At 40.8% G+C, this 21625-nt stretch overlaps 1 protein-coding gene across 6 annotated transcripts in view; it reads left to right on the top strand.

The window, feature by feature from the left end:
* The window catches only part of TJP2 (tight junction protein 2), an 84029-nt gene that overhangs the window by 36642 nt on the left and 25762 nt on the right, over positions 1-21625 (top strand). For all 6 annotated transcript variants that reach the window (XM_012721544.1, XM_012721546.1, XM_012721543.1 and 3 more), the window contains 5 exons: positions 11087-11140; positions 13170-13294; positions 14886-14988; positions 16542-17115; positions 20965-21068. In XM_012721544.1, the coding sequence (XP_012576998.1) occupies positions 11096-11140; positions 13170-13294; positions 14886-14988; positions 16542-17115; positions 20965-21068 (951 nt within the window). In that variant the 5' untranslated portion in view covers positions 11087-11095. The remainder of the gene's footprint in view (positions 1-11086; positions 11141-13169; positions 13295-14885; positions 14989-16541; positions 17116-20964; positions 21069-21625) is intronic.

Genomic DNA, 21625 nt, shown 5'->3' with positions numbered 1-21625 from the left:
TGACATAGGATATGCAGTATCTTTTCATATGCTTCCTTTGCCATCTGTATATCTTTGATGAGACATCTGCTATGGTCTTTGTCCCATTTTCTAATTTTTTTTCCTTATTGTTGATTTTTAAAATATTCTTTGCATATTTTGGATAACAGGTCTTTATTAGATGTGTCTTTTCAAATATTTTCTCCCTACCTATGACTTGTCTTTTCATTCTCTTGACCTGGTCACAAAGCAAAAGTTTTAAAATTTACTGAAATTTCATGGATCACCAAACTTTATGGTTGTGAAAAAAAGAGGAACTAATTGGTCTTTGGAAGAGTTAGTGGGCAACAGCCATAAAGCACTCAGCACAGCATCTGCCATGTTGAGACATGTCTAGACTATGAGTGTGCATTTCACACCATTGATTTACATGTATATAAGCTGGCACCTGACTAGCTATTGAAAGAGCCCAAAACTAAATCTGACATAAATAAAAGCTGATTCCTTCCTGCACCTTCTTCCTATAAATTAAATGGTAGAGCTAGGATTTGAATCCCTATTTTTGGATGGCAAGAATCCATGGTATGTTTTTTTTTTTTAAGATTTATTTATTTATTCATACAGAACTGGGGTACAGGCCAGAGATGTGGAGGGTGAGAGATTCACCAGAGACAGAGCGGGGAGCAGAATAGGCAGATCGACGAAGTACACTGCTGAGGGGAGCAGTTGGTGGGTCAGGAGAGGTCTGCCACGCCATGCGGATCTCCTCATGCGGAAGTGGCTTAAGCTTCTTAGTGCAGTGCTTTAACCCGCTGCGCCACCAGGGAGGGCCCATCCATGGTATGTTTTTAAGAAGCTTTATTGAGATATAATTCACATACCAAAGTAAAGTTCATAACTTGTTGGTTTTTGGTATGTTCACAGAGTCATATAACCCACACCATATCATTTTTAGAATATTTTCATCACCTCGAAAGGAAATCCCATACCCATTAAAAGCCATTCATAATTTCTCAACCCCCATACTTTCCAGTCCCTAGGCAACCTTAATCTAATTTCCTCTGTAGGTTTGCTTTTTCTGGACATTTTACATAAGTGGAATCATACTGTATTTGTCTTTTTCTCCTGGCTTCTTTATTTATTTTTCAGGGTTCATTCATGTTGTAGCATGTATAGCTGCTTCATTTCTTTGTATGGTTGAATAACAGTCCATTATATGGATATGCCACATTCTCTTTACCCATTGGTCAGTTGATCGACATTTGGAATGTTCCCACTATTTTGTTATGTATTTAGTATATGTTGTTTAATGGCATTTTGATTAATAATGAACCACATACACAAGGGTGGTCTGAAGGTGCTAAACCACACAGCAAGGTCTGTAATAGGCTGCCATCTCAGTTTGTACAATCATACTCTCACATTTACACAGGGCAGAATTGCCTGAGGACATGTTTCTAAGAACAAGTGACACGTGGCTCCTATCTCACTACAAATATTTGCATTCTAGTTTGTGTATGGACATAATATTTTCAAGTCTCTTGAATTCTGTGATGAGTAATTATGATGTGACTCTTTTGGGAGTAATAAAAAGGCTACCCTTCCCTGGAATGGTGCATCTACAATGAGGCCACAATACTACCTGTGAACACCTTATAGGGAGTGCTCATTCTGTGGTGAACACTCAGTGGCACTTGTGATAAACATTGCTTTGTTCTGGCCTCAGCAATGGAACTGGGGTAGGGACTGTGAGATCCTTTTTACAGATGAGGCAACTGAGCCCTCAGCAAGTGAATTGCCCAAGGTCACAGAGCCTGACTGATGAGTGTGGGTGTGATGGAGCTCTTATCTTCCCCTCATGTGGCCACTGCTGTTAGGGCAATTTAAGATGATGTCACCCGCCACTGAAGGTTTATTGACCTGGATTTTACAGGGTACTTTCCCAGGAGCCGAGTAGACAGTGAGAGATAGCCTTGTTTTTACCCAGTGGCAATGGAATTGAGTGGGTGCCGAAGGTCACGTTTGAGTTGGGAGAGGCAGACTCTTGGCTGGAGGTCTAAGAGTCTAGCTACATGGCTTTTTGGATTTCAACACAGCGACTTTCAAAAATACAGACTGCCCCCTGGCAGCCACAATTCCTCTCCCAGGTCACATTACTTATTCAGCTGTACAGTGATCCATTTAAATTAAATAAATTTAATTTATTCCCTTAGGTAAATAAAGAACAATGGGTGGGAAAGAAAGAAAAACTCCAACCCAGCAGTTAACTCTGGTTTCTTCATTAACAGGCCTGGGATCTGATCACGTGGATTCTGATTGCCCCCCCCCCAACCCCTCCTTAAACTTCCGCCTGTACGTTTTCTCCGTGGCCGCTGTCATGCCCAGACTGTGCCCGTGGTGAGGTCTGTGCTGGGAGCTGTGCCCACTAACTTTAACTGTTCCCTGTCGGCCCTCACCTTTGTGAATTATACAATCACATCTGCAAATGAAGAACTTTATACTAAAAAGATTTTTATTGGTAAACCAAAAATTCTATGAGGGACTATTTAATTCTCTAATGACTAGTTTGCTGCTGCAAGAAGAGTTAGCAGTCCTCCCTGGTGACCTAAGGGTTAAGTCTCAGCTCTAGTACCATGATGGCATGAGTTCTATCCCCAGCCAAGGAGCTAACCCATGTGGCACAGCAGACCTCCTATCTCTGCTCAGCAGTGTATTTCAGTCGATCTGTTCCGTTCCCCCACCCACTGCTTCCCTCAGAAAAGGCTACAGTTGATCCTAAAAATTGGTTTATAATTTTCAGAATTAGAGCTGAGCTCAACTTCTGCCTTCCTTGGGAAATAGTGGTTCCTGTTTACTTACCTGATAGGTGTTCCAAACTTGTGTCTGGTGAACAGAATCCTTCTCAACCTTTGAATAAGACTGATTTCATGGGGAAGGAGAGGGGAAGTACACAGCTGAAAGTAGGAAGTGGTTTACCCATCCATCCTGAGACTGACCGTTTATTTGCACCTGTCTCTCTAAGGGCTTGTGATGCCTTTAAAGATGGCAGAAAGGGCACAGAGTAACAATACCAGAGGTATCCTCATGTAGGAGCCTCTGACCTCTTTTATTGGGGTGGTCTCAGGGTTTCTGATCTGCTGTTTGGAACCTCCTTAGCACCTTGAGAATTTTCACTGTGTTCCTCTCTCTTGCTTTTTCCTCTATCCTTTTATTCCCTGCTTTCCAACCATCTATGTGACATTTATTAAGGACTTAGTGTGTACAGGGTCACAGTCTGCTTGTAGAAAAGGTATCAGATCTAGAGTGAGGTGCCAGCTTCGTATCCCTCTCTGAGAATGGTTAACACCGTGAACAATATGACTTCAGCTTTCCTGTTTGTAGAATGGGAACAGTTGTGGCTAACTCTTAGGGCTTAAGGCCTTTGGTGATTAACAGTGGTGAGACCCCTGAGCCAGGTGCTTTGCTGAATTCTGTTACTTCTCCTTCCAGTACCCATAGCCACCTTGCCTCCTCTTCTAGGGTATGTATGTGCCTCCTGTTCTAGGGTACATATGTGTTTTCAGATTTGCAGACAGTAGACAAATTTTCCCATGCTCATGCCCCCTGCTCACTTTCACTCTGTGGAGCTCCTTTGTACTTCTGGACCTCTTCATGTCAGACTGGAAACAAAATTGCATTCATTTCCCATCCTGTTTTGTTGTTGGAGCATTCCTAAAGAATTTATTTTTTTGGAGTCCAAGGAGAGGACACAGTGGTATTCAAGTACTATTTTCTGCTGACATTGGCTCTCTGAGGCCTAGGTGGCATCTCCATTGCATGAAGGGAACAGATCATCTCTTGCCCCCTAGCTAATGACAGAACAGGATTGCACCTAAGATCCTGACTTTAAAACTCATTCTTACCTCTGCTTCAAGTTGTTTCCTGTATGCTTTCCATCTTGTGGTCCAAATTTGTTATGCATCTCACTCAAGGAAATTGGATGGCGCAATCTTGATTTGCAAACTGCATGCTCCGGTAACAAGAATGATCACTGACTCTCCCAAATCAGATTTCAGAAATCTGGAAGCACTGCTCTCAAGCCCGAGGTGCCTCATATGATTTTTAAAAAAGATTTATTTTATATATGCATATAAAACTGGGGTACAGGCTAGAGGTACATGGTAGGGAGGTGAGAGGATTCACCAGAGACAGAGTGGGGAGCAGAACAGGCAGATGTACTGAAATACACAGCTGAAGGGAGCAGCGGGAGAGTTAGGAGAGGTCTGCCGCGCCATGTGGGTCAGCTCCTGGGCCAGGGATTGAACTACAGTGTCTGCACATAGCTTCATAGTGCAGTGCTTGACCCCTTGCACCACCAGGGAGGTCCCCAAACTAACTTTTGAGTTGAGAAAACTGAGTTGAGAAAACTGAGATCAAATTACTTATTCAAGATTGCCGGTCTGGAGATAAAATTTAAACTGGAACTAATTTGGTTCTTCTTTCCATTACTTATTTAAATATACCTAAGTTTTTCTTAGGCAGAGTTAAAACAAGTAAAATCAAAACAAAATTAATCAAAACAAAACGAAAGCTGAAGCACTTATTTGAGTAAAGGCAGGAAAACTCTGCTTGAATTTATGTAACTGGTTTCTTTTCTAAGTCACCCCCATGTAAGCACATCTTAGATTTAAATAGCATTTTTCATAAATGTTACATCACACGGTCTTTCTAGATTTTCAGAAATCTAAAATTTACCAACACCCCCTTCCACACCCAGCCCCCTACCACCTCCCAATGGTGAAGATAAAGAAAGAAACAGCAGGATTCTTTGTTCTTTTAATCTGCAAAATTAACAGAGAAAGGAGGCTAGAGCCAGGAGAACACTGCTGAGTGAGCCCTGGCTCCCAGCTACCCCAGCCCCCCCAAGGCTTAGGCTCCTTTGCTAAAGGGACCTAGTTATCTCCAACATGTAAGACATCTTATCTTTGCACCTTTTCACTTCTATGTAACATTAGCAACTCCACTCAACTGTAACACTGTCAGTTCATTTTCATCCAGCTTATATGTGTTGTGTGTGGGGAGGGTCTGTTCGTGTGGGAGGGTCTATTCTATATAAATAAATACTTTTCCATAGCCCATAGTGTTGTTCCGGAAAATCGTACTTTTTCAATAATCTCTGTTTAGATAATGAGCCAGTGTACATGTCTGTAAAGTCGTTTTATACATTTAATTCTCTAGTTCCCTCCCACGAGGGAGAGGGAAGAACAGAAAGGTCTTAAAGTATTACAAACCCAGACTGCTTTTCACCCCCATCACAAGTGGTTCTTTTCAAAGGGTTTGGCTTGCCTGCTGTATGGATGTGTCTCTGTGTGAGATGACAACGGGATTTGCTGGGAATGTGGGCTACTATTGTATCTGCCTTACGTAACCACGTGGAGTGATGGCAATGGGTGAGTGGCCTGGGATGTAGGCAGTGGCCTGGCTGATTAGTCTCCAGAGGCCATGAAGACTGCGCAGGTCCTACAGAGAATGTGGATCCAGGCTGTTAAAAAGTTGGGACTATTGAAAGACCATGTGAGTGAGTCCCTTTACCCTCACCCCCAGTTTTTCAGGGTGGGATGTCAAACCCCTCTAACAGAGACTCCTTTCTCATTTATTTGTGTATCTGGCAGCTTTCTGTAGTAACAAATTGTGAGATGCAGGTTGTATTTTTTTTAACACTCGTACTTTTAGCTGACTACGAGACTAACTTCTCAGGGGTTTAGGGATCAAGGGCTGCTGTTTTCATGTGTTGGGAATCAGCCAGCAGTTTAGCGTCCTGGGTTCTAACTTAATATACTGCCTTGAATAAGATGGTTGTATTTGGGAATTTTTTTGTTTTGGAGCAAAACTCTGTTTCCTTATACTGTAGGAATCTCCATTCTTATTCTTTATGTCTAGTCTTCTAAATTATGGGAGAATGTGTTCACGTATTTTTCCCCCCCCTGTTATTGTTTGTATGATTTCTTATTTTATGGCTTTGGAGTTTTATCAAGTATGTTCCTTATGGGCAGAATTTGGTTAAACTTTAACTGTGGCCTCCACCACTTAGAAGCTGAAATTTGTGAACAAAGCATAAAAACTTGTCTGGGGGGAGGAACGGTGTGGGGTGATAAAGACTTGGTATTTGCCTTCTGGTTGGTGTTTAAATGTTTTTCTATATGCTTTATGTAAAACCCAGGATTTATCTGTCTTTAAAAGGAAAGAAACTATTGAACTCAAGAATATTCTTTAAATGATAGGTCAAAGAATTGTTTTTGTCCTTTCCTCTTCGTTTATCACCTAAATACCTTACTGTTAGCACCAAGCTTTTTATATAGGAAAATGAGCTCACTTTTGTGTTTCCTTTTTGTAAAGTTAAAACATCCAAGGGATTGTTATTCTCTCTGCTAGCATAGGAAGTGAAAGAGAGGAGGATAAAGCAGTGAAAAGCAACTTGAAAAATCCTAGTAGAATATTGACTGATGGGGTCAGCAGGAGACTTGGGGTCTTCTGTGCACCCAGCTCCCCCAGCTAACCAGATTTTCTCCCTCACCTGCCTTCTTGCCTTCCCCATATCTCTCTAATTACTTTTACCATTTCTACTTCGTCCTCTCTCTGCTTTGTAAAATCTGTACTGCATTAACAAAATTCTTTTTGGTGAAAGCGCCCTCAGCCAGGAGCAAGGTAGCCCTTGATGTTCACTTCTATGCCACCCCTATTTTTTTTTTTTATTAAAAAGTTTATTTTTACATCATTTTTACAATTTTTTTTTCATCTCAATTGTAATCCCCACGGGTTTCCCATCACCAAATCACCCCTGTGCCACCACCATAGTCCCGTGCATTTCCCTCCCTTCCCCCCCTCCCCCGTTTTTGATCCCATTCCCCACTCCACCCCCACATAATGTCTCTGGTCTATGGTTGTTCATTATTTTTGTTATTTTCTCGCCTGGTCCATTATACTCCTGCTATGAGTGAAACCATCCGGTATTTTTCTTTCTCTTTCTGGCTTATCTCACTAAGCATGATCTTTTCCAGCTCCATCCAAGTTGCTGCAAAAGACATGTGTTTCTCTTTTTTGGTTGCTGAGTAATATTCCATTGTATATATGTACCACATCTTTCTAATCCAGTCATCTACTTTTGGGCATCTGGGCTGCTTCCATGTTTTTCCAATTGTAAATAAAGCAGCAATAAACATGGGGGTACAAGTATCTTTTTCAATCAGTGTTTTTGTGTCTTTTGGGTAGATACCTAGGAGTGGGATTGCTGGGTCATAGGGAAGCTCCATGTTTAGCAGTTTGAGGAACCTCCAAACAGTTTTCCATAGTGGTTGTACTAGTTTGCATTCCCACCAGCAATGCAGGAGAGTTCCTTTTTCTCCACATCCTCGCCAACATTTGTTGTTGCTAGTTGTTTGAAGATGTGCCATTCTCACTGGGGTGAGGTGGTATCTCATTGTGGTTTTAATTTGCATCTCCCTTATGACGAGTGATGTTGAACATTTTTTCATATGCCTGTTGGCCATCTGCATTTCCTCTTTGGAGAAGTGTCTTTTTAGCTCTACTGCCCATTTTTTGATGGGGTTGTTTACTTCATTTTTGTTGAGTTTCATCAGTTCTCCGTATATTTTTGTGATCAGTCCTTTATCGCTACTTTTGTGTGAGAAAATGTTTTCCCAATTAGTGATCTTTCTGTTTGTTTTTAGTAATGTCTCTTTTGCTGTACAGAAGCTCTTTAACATCTATTTATCTTTGCCTTCACTATTGTGGCGTTGGGTACTCTGTCTTTAAAGATGTCGCTAAAGTGTATGTCGTGAAGTGTTTGACCCATCTTTGCTTCTAGGTATTTTATGGTTTCCGTTCTTATGTCTAGGTCTTTAATCCACTTCGAGTTGATTTTTGTGACTGGAGTGAGGCAATGATCTAGTTTCATTTTTTTGCATGTAGCTACCCAGTTTTCCCAGCACCACTTGCTGAACAAATTTTCTTTGTTCCATTGTATCTTCTTTGCTCCTTTGTCAAAAATTAGGTGTCCATAAACTCGTGGGTTTATATCTGGGTTTTCTATTCGAATCCACGCCACTCCTATTTTTTAACCTTATGAAGGTAAGAATGGTATCTCTAAATCATAAAGTATAATTATGAAAAAATACCCATGAACCCATCACACATATTTACAGACCTTTGTAGAAATGAACACAAGACCTTTGTATCTCACGCCTCTGCCTAGTCCCAGGTCATTTCACCTTGAATTTTGTGTTTTCATTCCCTTGCTTTTTCTCTATAATTTTAACACATACCATACCTGTGTCCTTACATAGTGTTAGTTTTGTTTGCTTTTTTCCATTGAGCTTAAAAAAATAAAAGCATACATCTTATCATTCTTAGGTGTACGTTACAGTAGTGTTAAGTATATTCAGTTTTCATGAAACATTGCTTTTTAACTATATGAAACTACTCTAGAGGCAGCTATATGGTTTGCCTTCTATACAGACAAAATTATCTTTTTAACCCCCTTCTGCAAAGTGAATAAATTACCTGTTTTAATATGTCTAGTCCACAGAATTTCTTTTTTGTGCTGAGCTTCATTCCCCCCACTCCTAAGGTTTTAGTAACTGGGAAAATACATTATCTGGGCATTTCTCAGTTCTTCTCTCTCTCCTATTAGTATTAATGTAGAAATACAAATTTGATTTAAAAATGTTTTAATGTAAAACACTTTCTCTTAAGTCATTTTAATATGTATATAAAAAGTGCAGAAAGACTTATTCTCTAGATATATTTACTTTGTATCCTTATGTTTTAAATATTCATTACTAAAATATAGTTGGATCTTCTTTTTAATCCATTCTGACAATAACTTTAAATCATTCATGTGTATTAATGTCCACAGTCTATGTATGTGTTTTATGGCTGCTCTGCTTTAAAACAAAAATTTCCCTTTTTGTCCTCCTTTACCTTCTATTGAATTAACTTTTGCTTTGCTTTTTCATTTTACTCTCCTGCTATTTTAGAAGTTATGTTTTCTAACTCTTATTCTTTTCTTTCTTCTTCTTTTTTTTTAAGACTTTATTTATGCAGTCCAGAGGTTCAGGAGTGGTAGGTGAGAGGATTCACCAGAGAAAGTGGGGAGCAGAATACTTTACTGGTGGATCTACTGATATACAGTGCTGAGGGGAGCTGTGGGAGAGACAGGAGAGGTCTGCTGTGCCTGACATGTGGGTCAGCTCCCTGGCTAGGGATGGAACTTGTGCTGCCTTAGCTTCTAATAGCTTCATAGTGCTGACGCTTAGCTCCTTGTGTCCCAGGAAGGCCTCTTCTATTAGTTTCCAAATAATAGTTATATAGAAAATTTAACATGAAATTTTAGCTTATAAACTTATAATACCTCCACTCTACCCTCGAATAAAATTATTTACAATAGGCCCTCCCTGGTGGTGCAGTGGCTTAAAGGACATCACTGAGAAGCTAAAGCCACTTCAGCATGAGTTCAATCCCGGCCCACCCTGGAGGAGATCCACATGGCGGCAGACCTCTCCTGACCCGCCTGCTGCTCCCCACTCTGTCTCTGGTGAATCCTCTTGCCGCCCCTGTACCTCTGGCCTATACACCAGTCCTGTGTGCGTAAATAAATAAATCTTTTTAAAAAATTAAAAAAAAACAACTTTGTGCTTTATTCTGGGTAATTTGTTCACACCTGTCTTCTAATTCATTACCTATTGTTCTCAACTGTGTGTAGTATGTAGTTTAATTCATTATTTATCTAATTTCAGTGATCATCTTTTCATTTCTTTAAAGTTGTATTTTTTTTTCAGATTTGTTCTGTCATTTTTTAATGGTCTCTTGTTTTTCCATTATGCTTTCAATTTCCCTTTTTAGTTCCTTGTGATAAGCAGATGATATATAACATACGTACTTTTCTATGGTTTGGGACATATTTTCATTATTTACAGTCTTTATTCTGTGGTTTTTTGTTCCTTTTGTCTTTCACTCATGGTGACTCACGTATGTGTTTCTATTGTGAACTCTTGCTCAGGGGTTTCTTTGAAGCCTGTGTTTTAGTGTGTTCTTGGAAAGAGCTGGAATTTCCCTCCATGTGTGTATATGGATGGCCCTACCAATGCAGAACCATTTTGAGTGTGAGATGCTTTTCAGGGGTGTGGTCAGTGGTCACAACCTTAGTACCCAACTCAATCCCTAACCTGTGAGAGTACATGGGTGTGTGTTGGAATTCTCCAGGAGAATGTTTTTAATTATTTCCACTCTACCCAGAGCCAAGGATGACGTAGATGTTTCTATTGTCTCCCTTTGTGTGGAGACTTTTTTTCCCCCAGTACATCCACTCTGGCCTGATCTGCCAGATCTGGATCCACCAGTCTTACCTCTCTCAAACCCCCCCACACCCCCCAGCCTCATGTTTAAATGCTCAGTCACTCAGCAGTGGCTTTTCTCTCTGACTTTGAGCTTCTTTGGACTTTCTAGCCTTTGAGGACTTCCCTTTAAAGGTAACCTGCATTTAATGGATTATTATTATTATTTTTAAAATGATGTCCCCCATTTTCAAGTTTTCCAAACATCTGTTTTGGAATATTGTCATAAAGTGAAGCTTTGGTGGTGGTTTTATGCAGGCATTTTCTTCTACATAAAGAGAGACATGTGAGGAACAAGTGAAGGAAAGGGATCCTTCCTTCATTGGGCATTGTTTGTGATAAAGTCACAGGTGTCTTGCTTTGAAGGTCAACTTTCACAGAAGAGAGGCGAATGACTTAAAAAAATTTATAAATATGTTTGAAACTATCTAGATTTTTTAAAAAATGATATTTATTATGACTGTTTTGCAGTGGTGATAGTAAAAGGACTCAAAACTTGATACTCATTTTTTAAGGGTATGTCTCTTGCTGTGACTTCATGAATTTTCTAGTCTTGTTCAGATTGCCATTTATTGAAGGGAGAGTATGTAGCTTAATATTCCTAAAAAAAAAAAATACCAATTTTTTGGTATGTAGAATATGTGAGCTAGACTTTATATTAAGGTATTTTGAATTATGCTTTTATTTCTGGCATTGATGTGGTGTTAATCAGGTTTGTTCTGCTTGTTTTAAAACAGGCCCCAGGCATGGAAGAACTGATATGGGAGCAGTATACTGTGACCCTACAGAGGGTGAGTGTTTCACATTACATTTATGCTACAGTTGTGTTCTTGAACTTACAGTCTTGGATCTTACTTATTTTTCCTAAACACAGTTTTTCCCCTTGGAGTGATTGATGACATAGGTGAGAGTTGGTGATAATTACCATGTTAACAAAAATTTCCACACTATTTTAGTATTTGGTAAAGTTTTATAATGTAGAAAGTTTCAGAAGTTAATTGAGTGCCTTCACCTATTTTTCAGACAGCAGTTACTGAAAAAAAGTGAAAATGGAGAGGAGTGGATTATTTAAGGACATTCAAGTAGCTTCTGTAACTTTTATTATTTTAATTACATCACATATATCACTCCTGCAGTGAGTTTTAAGTCCACGCTTAATTTAAAAGTGTTCCTGTAGGCGATGTGGGCTGAATTCTTTACCCCAGTCCTAATATATAAAACGGTGTTCAATTAATCACGAAATGTCCCCTTCCTCCAGCGGGACTAAGTACTACATATTAATGTATTTTACTTCACTGTTAAAGTTACCTCACAGATTTTGCCCCCTCTCATTAAATGGCTTCCAGAACAGTGGGTTTGGCCGATAAATGTTGCCTAATAGATACTAGCTCCACCCTCTTCTATTCTGAGTAAAGTACAAGGTAGACATGGCAAGTAGGAGCCATGCTGGAAATAAGCTTCACTACCAAGAATTTGAGAGTAATTTTTGTGCACCTGAGCTAGACTTGAGCTATACTGATGCTTCTGAAGCAGCTGTCTGTCAAGCTCTGGTCAGCATTGCTATGATTTTTGTGAGCCGCAAAAGTCTTATTCACTTAGAGGGATTAAAAGTTCCACAAAGGGGCCCTCCCTGCTGGCGCAACAGGTTAAAGCACTGCACTAAGAAGCTAACACCACTTCTGCATGAGTTCGATCCCTGCCTGCCCCGAGGAGAATCATATGGCAATGCAGACCTCTCCTGACCCGCCCGCTGCTCCCCTCAGCAGTGTACTACGCTGATCTGCCTGCTCTTCTCCCTGCTCTGTCTCTGGTGAATCCTCTCACCCTCTGCATCTCTGGCCTGTAACCCAAGTTATGTATGAATAAATAAAAGATTAAAAAAAAAAAAGATTATTTATGCACACAAGAACTGGGGTGCAGGCCAGAGGTGTGGGGGATAAGAGGACTCATCAGAGACAGATCAGGGAACAGAACAGGCAGATCTACTGAAACACACTGGCTAGGGGAGCAGTGGGTGTGACAGGAGAGGTCTGCCACACCATGTGTTCACCTCCCTGGCTGGGGATTGAACTTGTGCTGCAGTGGCTGCAGAGAGCTTCATGGTGCTATGCTGTAATCCCCTGAGCCACCAGGGAGGTCCTGGAACTTAGCTTTTTTAAACATTGAAATTAATTAGGATTATGTGTTATCTAAGTTCTCTGTTAGACAAATCATGGATGTAATTAATCTCATTAACCTATAGTTCCTCTCTTATATGGACAGGACCCTATGTAGGAAAGAGTTTAATGCTTTGTTCTCTGAACACTAAATCTGTGTTCAGATTTAATATTTTTGTTTTTAAAATGCAATGATTTTTTTTTTGCCCTATATTAAAGTGAAACCACCAGCTCACCTAATTTGAAGTTAAAAGGTATATTTTAAAAATACGGATTAGCACAGTTCAGTTGTATCTGAGGTTTTCCAGCTCAGGTCAGTATGCTAAGGATAGGTGCAATTTATGATTAGAATATCACATCCAATTTGGGCAAAAGTCATTATTTTCCACTCCTTGCCAGCTTCTGCTGATTGTTTCAGTCTGTACTATTAATCTTTTTCAGCTTTTACAAGGCTGTTTCTGTAAGATAAGGAATTTCCCTTTATAAACCTGCCAGCTAACTGGGATGAGGCTTTATTTTCTTCTCATTTGTTTCTGTAAGCCTTCTGTTCCTGAACTGTCCCTCACTATTGGCTTGCCTTTTATTTTATTGAGTGCTTGTAATAAATCCTGAAAGCCCATGTATGGAAGGATTTTTGTATTTTTCTCTCATCACCAATGAACAGCATCCTGAAAGAGGATTTGGAATTGCAGTATCCGGAGGCAGAGACAACCCTCACTTCGAAAATGGAGAAACGTCAATCGTCATTTCTGATGTGCTCCAGGGTGGGCCCGCTGATGGGCTGCTTCAGTGAGTGTTCACCTCCCTGCCCCCAACTCCTGCCTTCTCTGCTGGTGGGCACAAGACAGGGTGCTTTGGGTGATGTTCACTTTTGAAGTTAAAAAAATTTTCATTTAAAAGAAAACACTTTATATGTAGAAATGTCTTTCTGTGGGATTTGAAACCTCAATACACCATATTTTAACAATACCCAAAGCTTTAGGAACATTTGCACTTTGGAAGGAGAATAGTCTTTTCCATTGGGAGACACTGTCATAACTAAAAGCCCAGGGCTTGGGAATCATCCATGAATATTGGGTATAAAATTGACTTGCTTCACTCCCTACTTTTCTACCCCAGTACCTACTCAATGCTGTATGTTATCAATGTTAATTTTAATTTATAATCATTAATTTTTTTTTTAATTCATACAGAACTGGAGTGCAGGCCAGAGGTGGAGGGACAATGAGAGGATTCGCCAGTGACAGAGTGGGGAACAGAACAGGCAGATCAATGGAGTACGCTACTGAGGGGAGCAGCGGGCAGATCAGGAAAGGTCTGCAGAGTCAGGTGGTTCACCTCCGGGTGGGAATCAAGCTCATACTGAAGCTGCTGTGGCTTGCTTGCAGTGGTGCGTTTTAACCCTTTGCGCAATGGCTGCAATGGTTTAAAGTGCAGTACTAAGAAGCTGGCTGGAGCCGCTTTAGTACAAGTTTGAGCCCCGGCCAGGCAGGTGATCCACATGGCACAACAGACCTCTTCTGACCCACCCGCTGCTCCTCTCTGCAGTGTACTTAGTCGATCTGCCTGTTCTGCTCTCCGCCCTGTCTCTAGTGAATCCTCTCGCTGCCCCTTCACCCCAGCTCTGTATGCATAAATAAATAAATTTTTTAAAAATTTTAATGAGGATATTCTGGTTCAGTGATTATCTGATTTATGAGAAATTCTCTACATGAATACATGGGTTTTGTATTTGCTAGCCTTCTGGTCTGGAGATATAATGCCTTTTTAAATGACACATGCCTGGGTTTCCCCCAAATAATTTCTCAGGGCAGACTCTAAGACTATTTGTCTAGCTGCCTCAAAAGTTGAGGTTCTTCTGGTATTTCAAATTTCTATCCAAATTAGTAGTGTTTTACATAGAGTGCAATGTAGAATTGTAAAATAACGTTGGGGATGAGATAAAGAAAGAGAATGTTGTAAAACCCAGATTTCTTAAAGAGATATGAAGCAACCTTTTCCCCTCCAAAAAGAAGCACAGGGAGAAGTATACTTACTCTGGTGTATTTGCAACAGACTATTGAAGCCTGTGGTGCGTGTCAGGTGAGGGGGTCTGATGCAGAATTCCTTTCATGCCCAGACCTTGTTATTGTCTCCAAGGGGACCCTGTGGTTTGGGCCCTTGTCCTTAGCTGGTTTCCAGTAATAGCTATCAGAAAATGTGCTGAGTGGCTTCCCCAGGAGAGGCCAACTGGGTTGGCTGAGTAACCTTAGGGAGTCAACACACAGTCCTTCAGTAGCATGATAGGGCCATTTGCTGCTTCTGTTTGTTCTTATATTAACGATTGGCAGTGAATAGATGGGGAGTTTTTCAGTATTATTTTTTTATTTGTTGTTTGCAGAGAAAATGACAGGGTGGTCATGGTTAACGGCACCTCCATGGAAAATGTGCTCCATTCATTTGCAGTTCAGCAGCTGAGAAATACTGGGAAGATTGCTGCTATTGTAAGTGCCAGGTTTGCGTCCAGCTCTCCTTGGTAGCATTTTGTTTTTGTGCCTAGAAGAAAATTACCACTTGCTTTTTTTTTGACAGATGTTTTGCTACAAAGATGTATGCAAGTAATATATTACTCTCTTCTTTTTCCTCTTCCTCCTAACTTAAGACCAATGATTCTCTGATCTGACTGAGTTTGCCTTCAGAGCCAGGTTAGACCCCCAGAGCATTAACTGGATTAAGAACACAGGTTAAACAGCACTAATTTAGAAAAACAGCTTCAGCACAAAATACCTTATTTGGAAAGGTCTGAACGGGTTGTATCTTTTTTAAAAAAATTTTATAATAGTTTATTTTTTACATATTTTTTGTGCATTTTTCACCAAATCACCCATGTGCTATCACCATAGTCCAGAGACAAGTTGTTATCTTAATAGAATTTCCTAGGAGACAGTGCTAGGGAGATGGACTGGCCAATGGGGTTTGGTTTTTTTGTTTGTTTCTTTTCCCCAATGGGGTTTGTTTTTAACTTCATATTATGAAGAAAGAAAAATTCAAAAATTAGTGTAATAAACACATACCTTCTATAATGATAATATTCTGCCATCTCTACTTGAGCTTTCTGTGTATATAAATAACCGTTTAGTGAACAATATGAAGGGAAAATTGGACACCGCATTTCAACGCTGCTTACTTCAGTTGTGTACTAAATGAGGACATATTTCAGCCTAGCTACACTACTATTATTATATCTCAGAAAATTAATAATAATTATAAAATATCACTTAATATCCAAACCATAGCCCCAAGTGTCTTTGATAGACTCTTTCCTTCTCCACCCAGAATCAAATCAAAGTCTACTCACTGGTTCTTACCTCTTTAGTTTCTTTAATCTGGAAGAAAGCTTTCCTCCTCCCTCCCCCATCTTCCTTTTCACTATCATTGACTTTTGGAAGAATCTGCATTTCCATTTTTATAACGTGATTTTTTTTTTTTTTTAGATTTATTTACTTGTTCATACAGAACTGGGGTACAGGCCAGAGGCTCAGGGGGGGTAAGAGGCTTCACCAGAGACAGAGCGGGGAGCAGAACAGGCAGATCTACAAAGTACACTGCTGAGGGGAGCAGCGGGCGAGTCAGGAGAGGTCTGCCACACCATGTGGTCACCTCCGGGGCAGGTGGGAATCGAACTCATGTGGAAGTAGCTTTAGCTTCTCAGTGCTGTGCTTTAACCTGCTGAGCCACCAGGGAGGGCCTATCACGTGATTTTTAATAAGTCCCTTGGTGCTTTTTGTATCCTGAGTAGAAAGAAGTCTGGGAGATTCTCTTATTATTGGCTCGTTGGGAGGCCCTATGTTGAGAACTTAATACTCATTGTCTTAATTTGCTCTCAGCTCAGTGAGAGGCATTTGGTGCCCTGATTATCAGAGGAAGAACCACAGCTTGGAAGTTGTGAGGAACTGGCAATTTTATTAAAATGAGAACAGGCTTCTTAGCCGCTAAATACTCCATTTTTGATTTTGATTGTCCTTTGTTGCCACTGTGCTTATTATTTTGGTGACAGGTGGTCAAGAGGCCCCGGAAGGTCCAGCTGGCCCCTCCACAGGGCAACCATCCAGTGGATGAGGATGACCGGGGTTTTGAGGTGATAGATGAGTTTGATGGCAGAAGTGCACACAGCGGATACAGCGAGAGGAGCCGGCGCAGCCATGGTGAGCGCAGCCGCAGCTGGGACGAGAGCCCAGAGAGGGCGAGATCACGGCCTGGACCCTCCGGCAGCCGCGGCAGGAGCTTGGAGCGGGGCCTGGATCATGACGACTACCGAGAGCAAGAGCGTAGCCGCGGCCGGAGCCTGGAGCGGGGCCTTGACCGGGATGACTACGGGCGAGCCCGGGAGCGGAGCCGCGGCCGAAGCATCGACTATGACCCGGCTTATGACCGGGCCTACAGCCCGGAGGTGGAGTATAGCCGCAGGGCCCAGCACCAAACCCGGTACGAGGTGTCCAGGAGCCGCAGTCGTGAGCAGCTCCACTCCCGCAGCCCCAGCCCTGAGCTGAGGGGGCGGCCTGGCCACGCCGGCCAGTCTGACCCAGACAGGCCCATCGGAGTTCTTCTGATGAAGAGCAAAGCAAATGAAGGTAGTCATACTTGATGAATGAAAACACACTTGTAGTAACAATTGTTGACTCTTATCCAGGACTTTTCATGCTCCAAGCACTGACCTAAATGTTGTGTGTGGTTTATCTCATTTTCACCCTCACAATTGCCTCATGGGGATGTTACTCTTACACCTTGGTTTGATAGACAAGGAAGGGTGAGGCACAGAAAAGTTTATTGACTCTCAAATTGAACTTGAATGGGCTGCAGAAATTTAGCCTTAAACTGCTAGGCCAGTGGTTCTGTCGCAGAGCAGGGAGAGAGGCACCACTGAACCCCAAAACTGCCTGCTCCAAATAGGTTCTGCTATCTGCCACATCAAGACAAAGCATATAGGAACTTTAATACAATTAATTAGTGTTCAGTACAGAAAAGACAAAGACAAATCAGACACCCCAAGTTACCCATCCCCTTTGTGGGTAAAAGTCCACCCAAAAGGGATTGGCCCAAAGCAAGGCCTGCAAGCCTGCCACTAGTCTAAAGCACCTTCTGGCGGGGACCCATAGAAAAGGGTCAGAAATGGCCAGACAAGTCTGGGAGGAACAGAGCAAAATCAAAATCAAGAAAAACACTGCCATAGTCAACCTTCCCATGGCACATTTGTTTCAACAGTCCTGGACCAAGAAACGAGAAAGATTCTGCACACTTCTCTGTTCCAATCGTGCCTTCTTCAGGTCTCCTTCTGGCTCTCCAACCTGCTTCCCTCCTCTTCAGTCTCTTCTCCATATTCTCCCTGCTCAGCTCCATCTTCCTTCTTTGTGGGGCAGGGAACCTGGAATCTCCCCTTTTCCTGGGACCCCCTCCCCCTTCCCCCCCCCCCCCCCCCATTACCATTCCACACACAGCACTAAGTACCACTCTTTGATATGCAGCATCTCAGGCCCCACTGACTCAGAATCACCATTGGGCACCTGGAGCTTGTGTGTTAACAAGCTCTTTTGGTGGGCCTGGGGTATTTTAAATTGATGAAACTGTACCAGAGAACAGTACTTCAGCTTATCTTGATTGAATTTTGCTCTGTGCCAGGGCCTGTGCTCGGTAAATAGTTTCATTCAGTCCTCACCAGAAGACAGGAGACACCATTCCTGTGTACAGGTGGGCATGTTAAGGCACAGAGGTTTTGATGCCACTGGGTGAGATGGCTCTGATCTGGGCTGTGCCATCCATATATTTTCAGTCCCTGTGCACACTTAATTACATCTAAAGTTTTGGAAGCAAGTTGTACCTGAAGTTTATAGATGAGAATTTTGAGAGTCAGAGGCCAACAAATGCAGCCCACTTACCTTTTGAAGCTAATAAGTAAATGGAGGATTTAGAATTCAAACTGGTCTCGGTAAATAGAGGGAAGGGGACCAGGAGGAGAACAGGGCCTTAAAGCCCAGTGTGATTTATTCTGCACATTGACACTTGGCTTCTGACTTAAGTTCTTTGTAATGTATCTTTTCTCTCCTTTTGTTTTCTAATTATTCTCCTTCAAAAAGGAAAGGAGACTAAGAGCACTCAAGAATGCAAAGTGAAAAACACTGCTCTTTTGGAATTATAATTAAAATAGCTTATCAGATGAGTGAGTTTGTTTCCTCTGGTGCTTCTAGGGGAGTGCAAGGAGTTGAGTTACAGAGCAAGGTACCTGTTGAAATAACCAAAGAATCATGCAAAGATGTGAGTAATGAGATAGCTGGAATCCAGCTTAATTTTTCACAAAATTAAGGTCAAAGTTAGGATTGTAGTAGCTCTGGGGAATGTACATCTTAGGAGGCTGTAGGAGTCTCTAAAGCTTTATAACCATTGATAGTGACATATTAACTCATTACCCCCCAAGAATTGTGGAATAAAAGCCATTCTGCTTCCTGATTGAGAGATTTTGAGAAAGATAGCTTGATATAAGGCCTCCTTTAGAAGGTCTCATGCCCATTCAGTGGATGTGCACCTCAAGAGAGCTATCTCAGGCAGCGCTTAGAGGAACTTTAACTCCTTGCTTTTGTTTTCTTCCCCCCATTTCTTCCTTACTACCTTCTGGGACAGAAAGAACCACATCTTGTGATTATGAATGTACCTAAATGTCTGAAACCTGAACACATATTTCATGGAAAATACTCTGTGATGCATGAGGAGTTCTATTACACTAAATTTAAAAGTGATGATTGCAACTCATTAAATTGATTTCAGGACTCCCTAACTGGTTGTGACCCATAAATTGTTCTAAGAGACTATCCAAGTCCACATGTGGTCTTAGTAATGCTATTAAGAGAAAAAGAGGCTTATCCTGTCTTGAGGCTATTTTTCTATTACTGGCTAGAGGTATATATCAACCTTTGAAGAAATCTGGCTTTGGGCAAAGGTCTACATTTCATTAAGAAAAAGACAAATCTTTCATACGGCCAGCTATTACATTTCATGGACACCAAATATTGCTGGTAAATATCTTAGAAACTTGTTAACTGATTTTTTTCTTTGTTTTTTGATATCTACATAAAGGCTAATAAAATCTGTTCATAAGCTTATAAGACTAGTTTTTAAGAGGTTAGAGGAATTGTTGATGCACGAGAAAGAAGTTCTAACTCACACTTGTCTTTGCTTTCTGTCCTGGACTGTGAGAGTGTTAGGCCATGGGGAATTGCCATCCAGGAAAGAAGATGCAAACTTACCCCTTCTCTGTCCTAAGCATCAGCTTCCCAAAGGGGATGGGAGGAGACTTCAACACTCCGTTATTGTATGAGATCTGGATCTAATTTGCTGCCATCACTAAAGCATCTTTAAATCTACTCCATAACTTTTCAAATGGTAGAATATTAGTTTGTTTTGTAACTACAAGATTTTCATTCCAGAACTCTCATGAGATTTGTGCCTCTTTTAAAACCAGCTAGGTTGTTAGAACTTTTTAAAATCATCCAACATCATCCTTAAAATACACATTTTTACAGATTTAATAAGATCAAAATAGTCTTAATAATATTGGAAGTAATTAATGTATTAATACAAAACATTTTTACAATACAATACAGTATTCGTATATTCAGTGTTTTAATTTTGAAAGACAAAGTTCAAACCTCCAAAGTTAAAACCTCCAAAAGCAATTCTGGCTTTGGTTAAATACTTTTATCACTTTGCCTGACTTATTTACCCCTTTCTACACACTGCATTTTTTTTTAACACTAGTCTACATTGTTACAGATGAAGGCTAGGCTATTTGCAGGGTCTTCCTGAAGGCAACTGCATTATCAGCAGAACAAGCTTATTAAGATGTACTGAGCTGGTCTTTCTCCCAACATTTTATTTTGAAAAGAGTAATTTTATAGCAGATACTCATAGAGCCTTCACCTAGTTTTACCAAGTGTTAACATCTTGCAACATTTGCTGTCTCTTCCTCTTCTATCTTCACTTTCTCCCTCTTCCCCACCCCCCCACCCCCACATGGGTTTTGGGAACAACTTATAAGTTGTAGGAAATGTGACCCTTTACCATTGCATATTTAAGCAGATATCTTACTAGGATTAAGAACATTCTCCTGCATAGCTATGGTGCCATTATCCCACTTAAGAAAATTAACATGATTATCTTTTTTAATAACTTCATTTTGAAGTTGCTCAGAATTATAACCATTCCCACCTCCACTTAGGTTCATCCATCTAGGGACAGTTCAGGCATTTGGGTTTTAGTGTCTTTTTATCAAGAACATTTTATCTGCCTCTTTTTCATGACATTGACTTTTTTGTTTTATATAGTGTTGTTGTCGTATAAAATATCCCATATGTAAAATTAATCTTTCATAAATATTTTAAGTTTTCAGAACAGGTTGGTGAAATATGTATGTTTATATGTTTGTCTCTTAGAGTATGGCCTCAGGCTTGGAAGTCAGATCTTCATAAAGGAAATGACCAGAACAGGTCTGGCAACTAAAGATGGCAACTTGCATGAAGGGGACATCATTCTCAAGGTGGGTGGGCCAGGGCAAAGGGTAGTGAGAGAGCAGTGCTTTCATGCTTGGTTTGTGGGCTGTATGCCAGTGCAAACTAGTCAGACTTTGTTGGAAGGGTGTCGGCTGGGAAAACCAGCCAACTGAGAAAATTTTATAGAAAAGCCAGACTTAGAGATTGGTAATAAATGGTATGGGTTTGTTTTGTTTTGTTTTTTTGGTTTGTTTCATTTTTAAAGATGTCAATGAATACTTTTTTCTTCTTTGTTTATTTAATGTTTAAGCTCCTATTCTCTAAACTAAAGAAAGATGAGAGGGAGAGTTGGTGGTATATGAATGTTGAATATTTAATCGTTTTTGTAAACCTCTCCGGTCAAGAAACATGTTCCAGTGGTAAACCAAGCCATCGTCTTGAGCTTGGAAGTTAAATAAATTAACAGTAACTTAAGTACACTACAGATCTCTCATGCCAGCATTTGGGATCCAAGCACATAGGGTTATATATAATTTAAAGGATAATTCATTTTTATTCAGGCAGTCATCAGAAAACCTGTGTCTATTTGACTAGTTGCATGACA

This window comes from Condylura cristata, unplaced genomic scaffold (assembly GCF_000260355.1).
Source record: "Condylura cristata isolate star-nosed mole 26May11 unplaced genomic scaffold, ConCri1.0 scaffold00006, whole genome shotgun sequence".
Lineage (NCBI taxonomy): Eukaryota > Metazoa > Chordata > Mammalia > Eulipotyphla > Talpidae > Condylura > Condylura cristata.
Note: the sequence above shows the minus strand (reverse complement) of the source record. Positions and strands in the feature narration are given on the sequence as shown.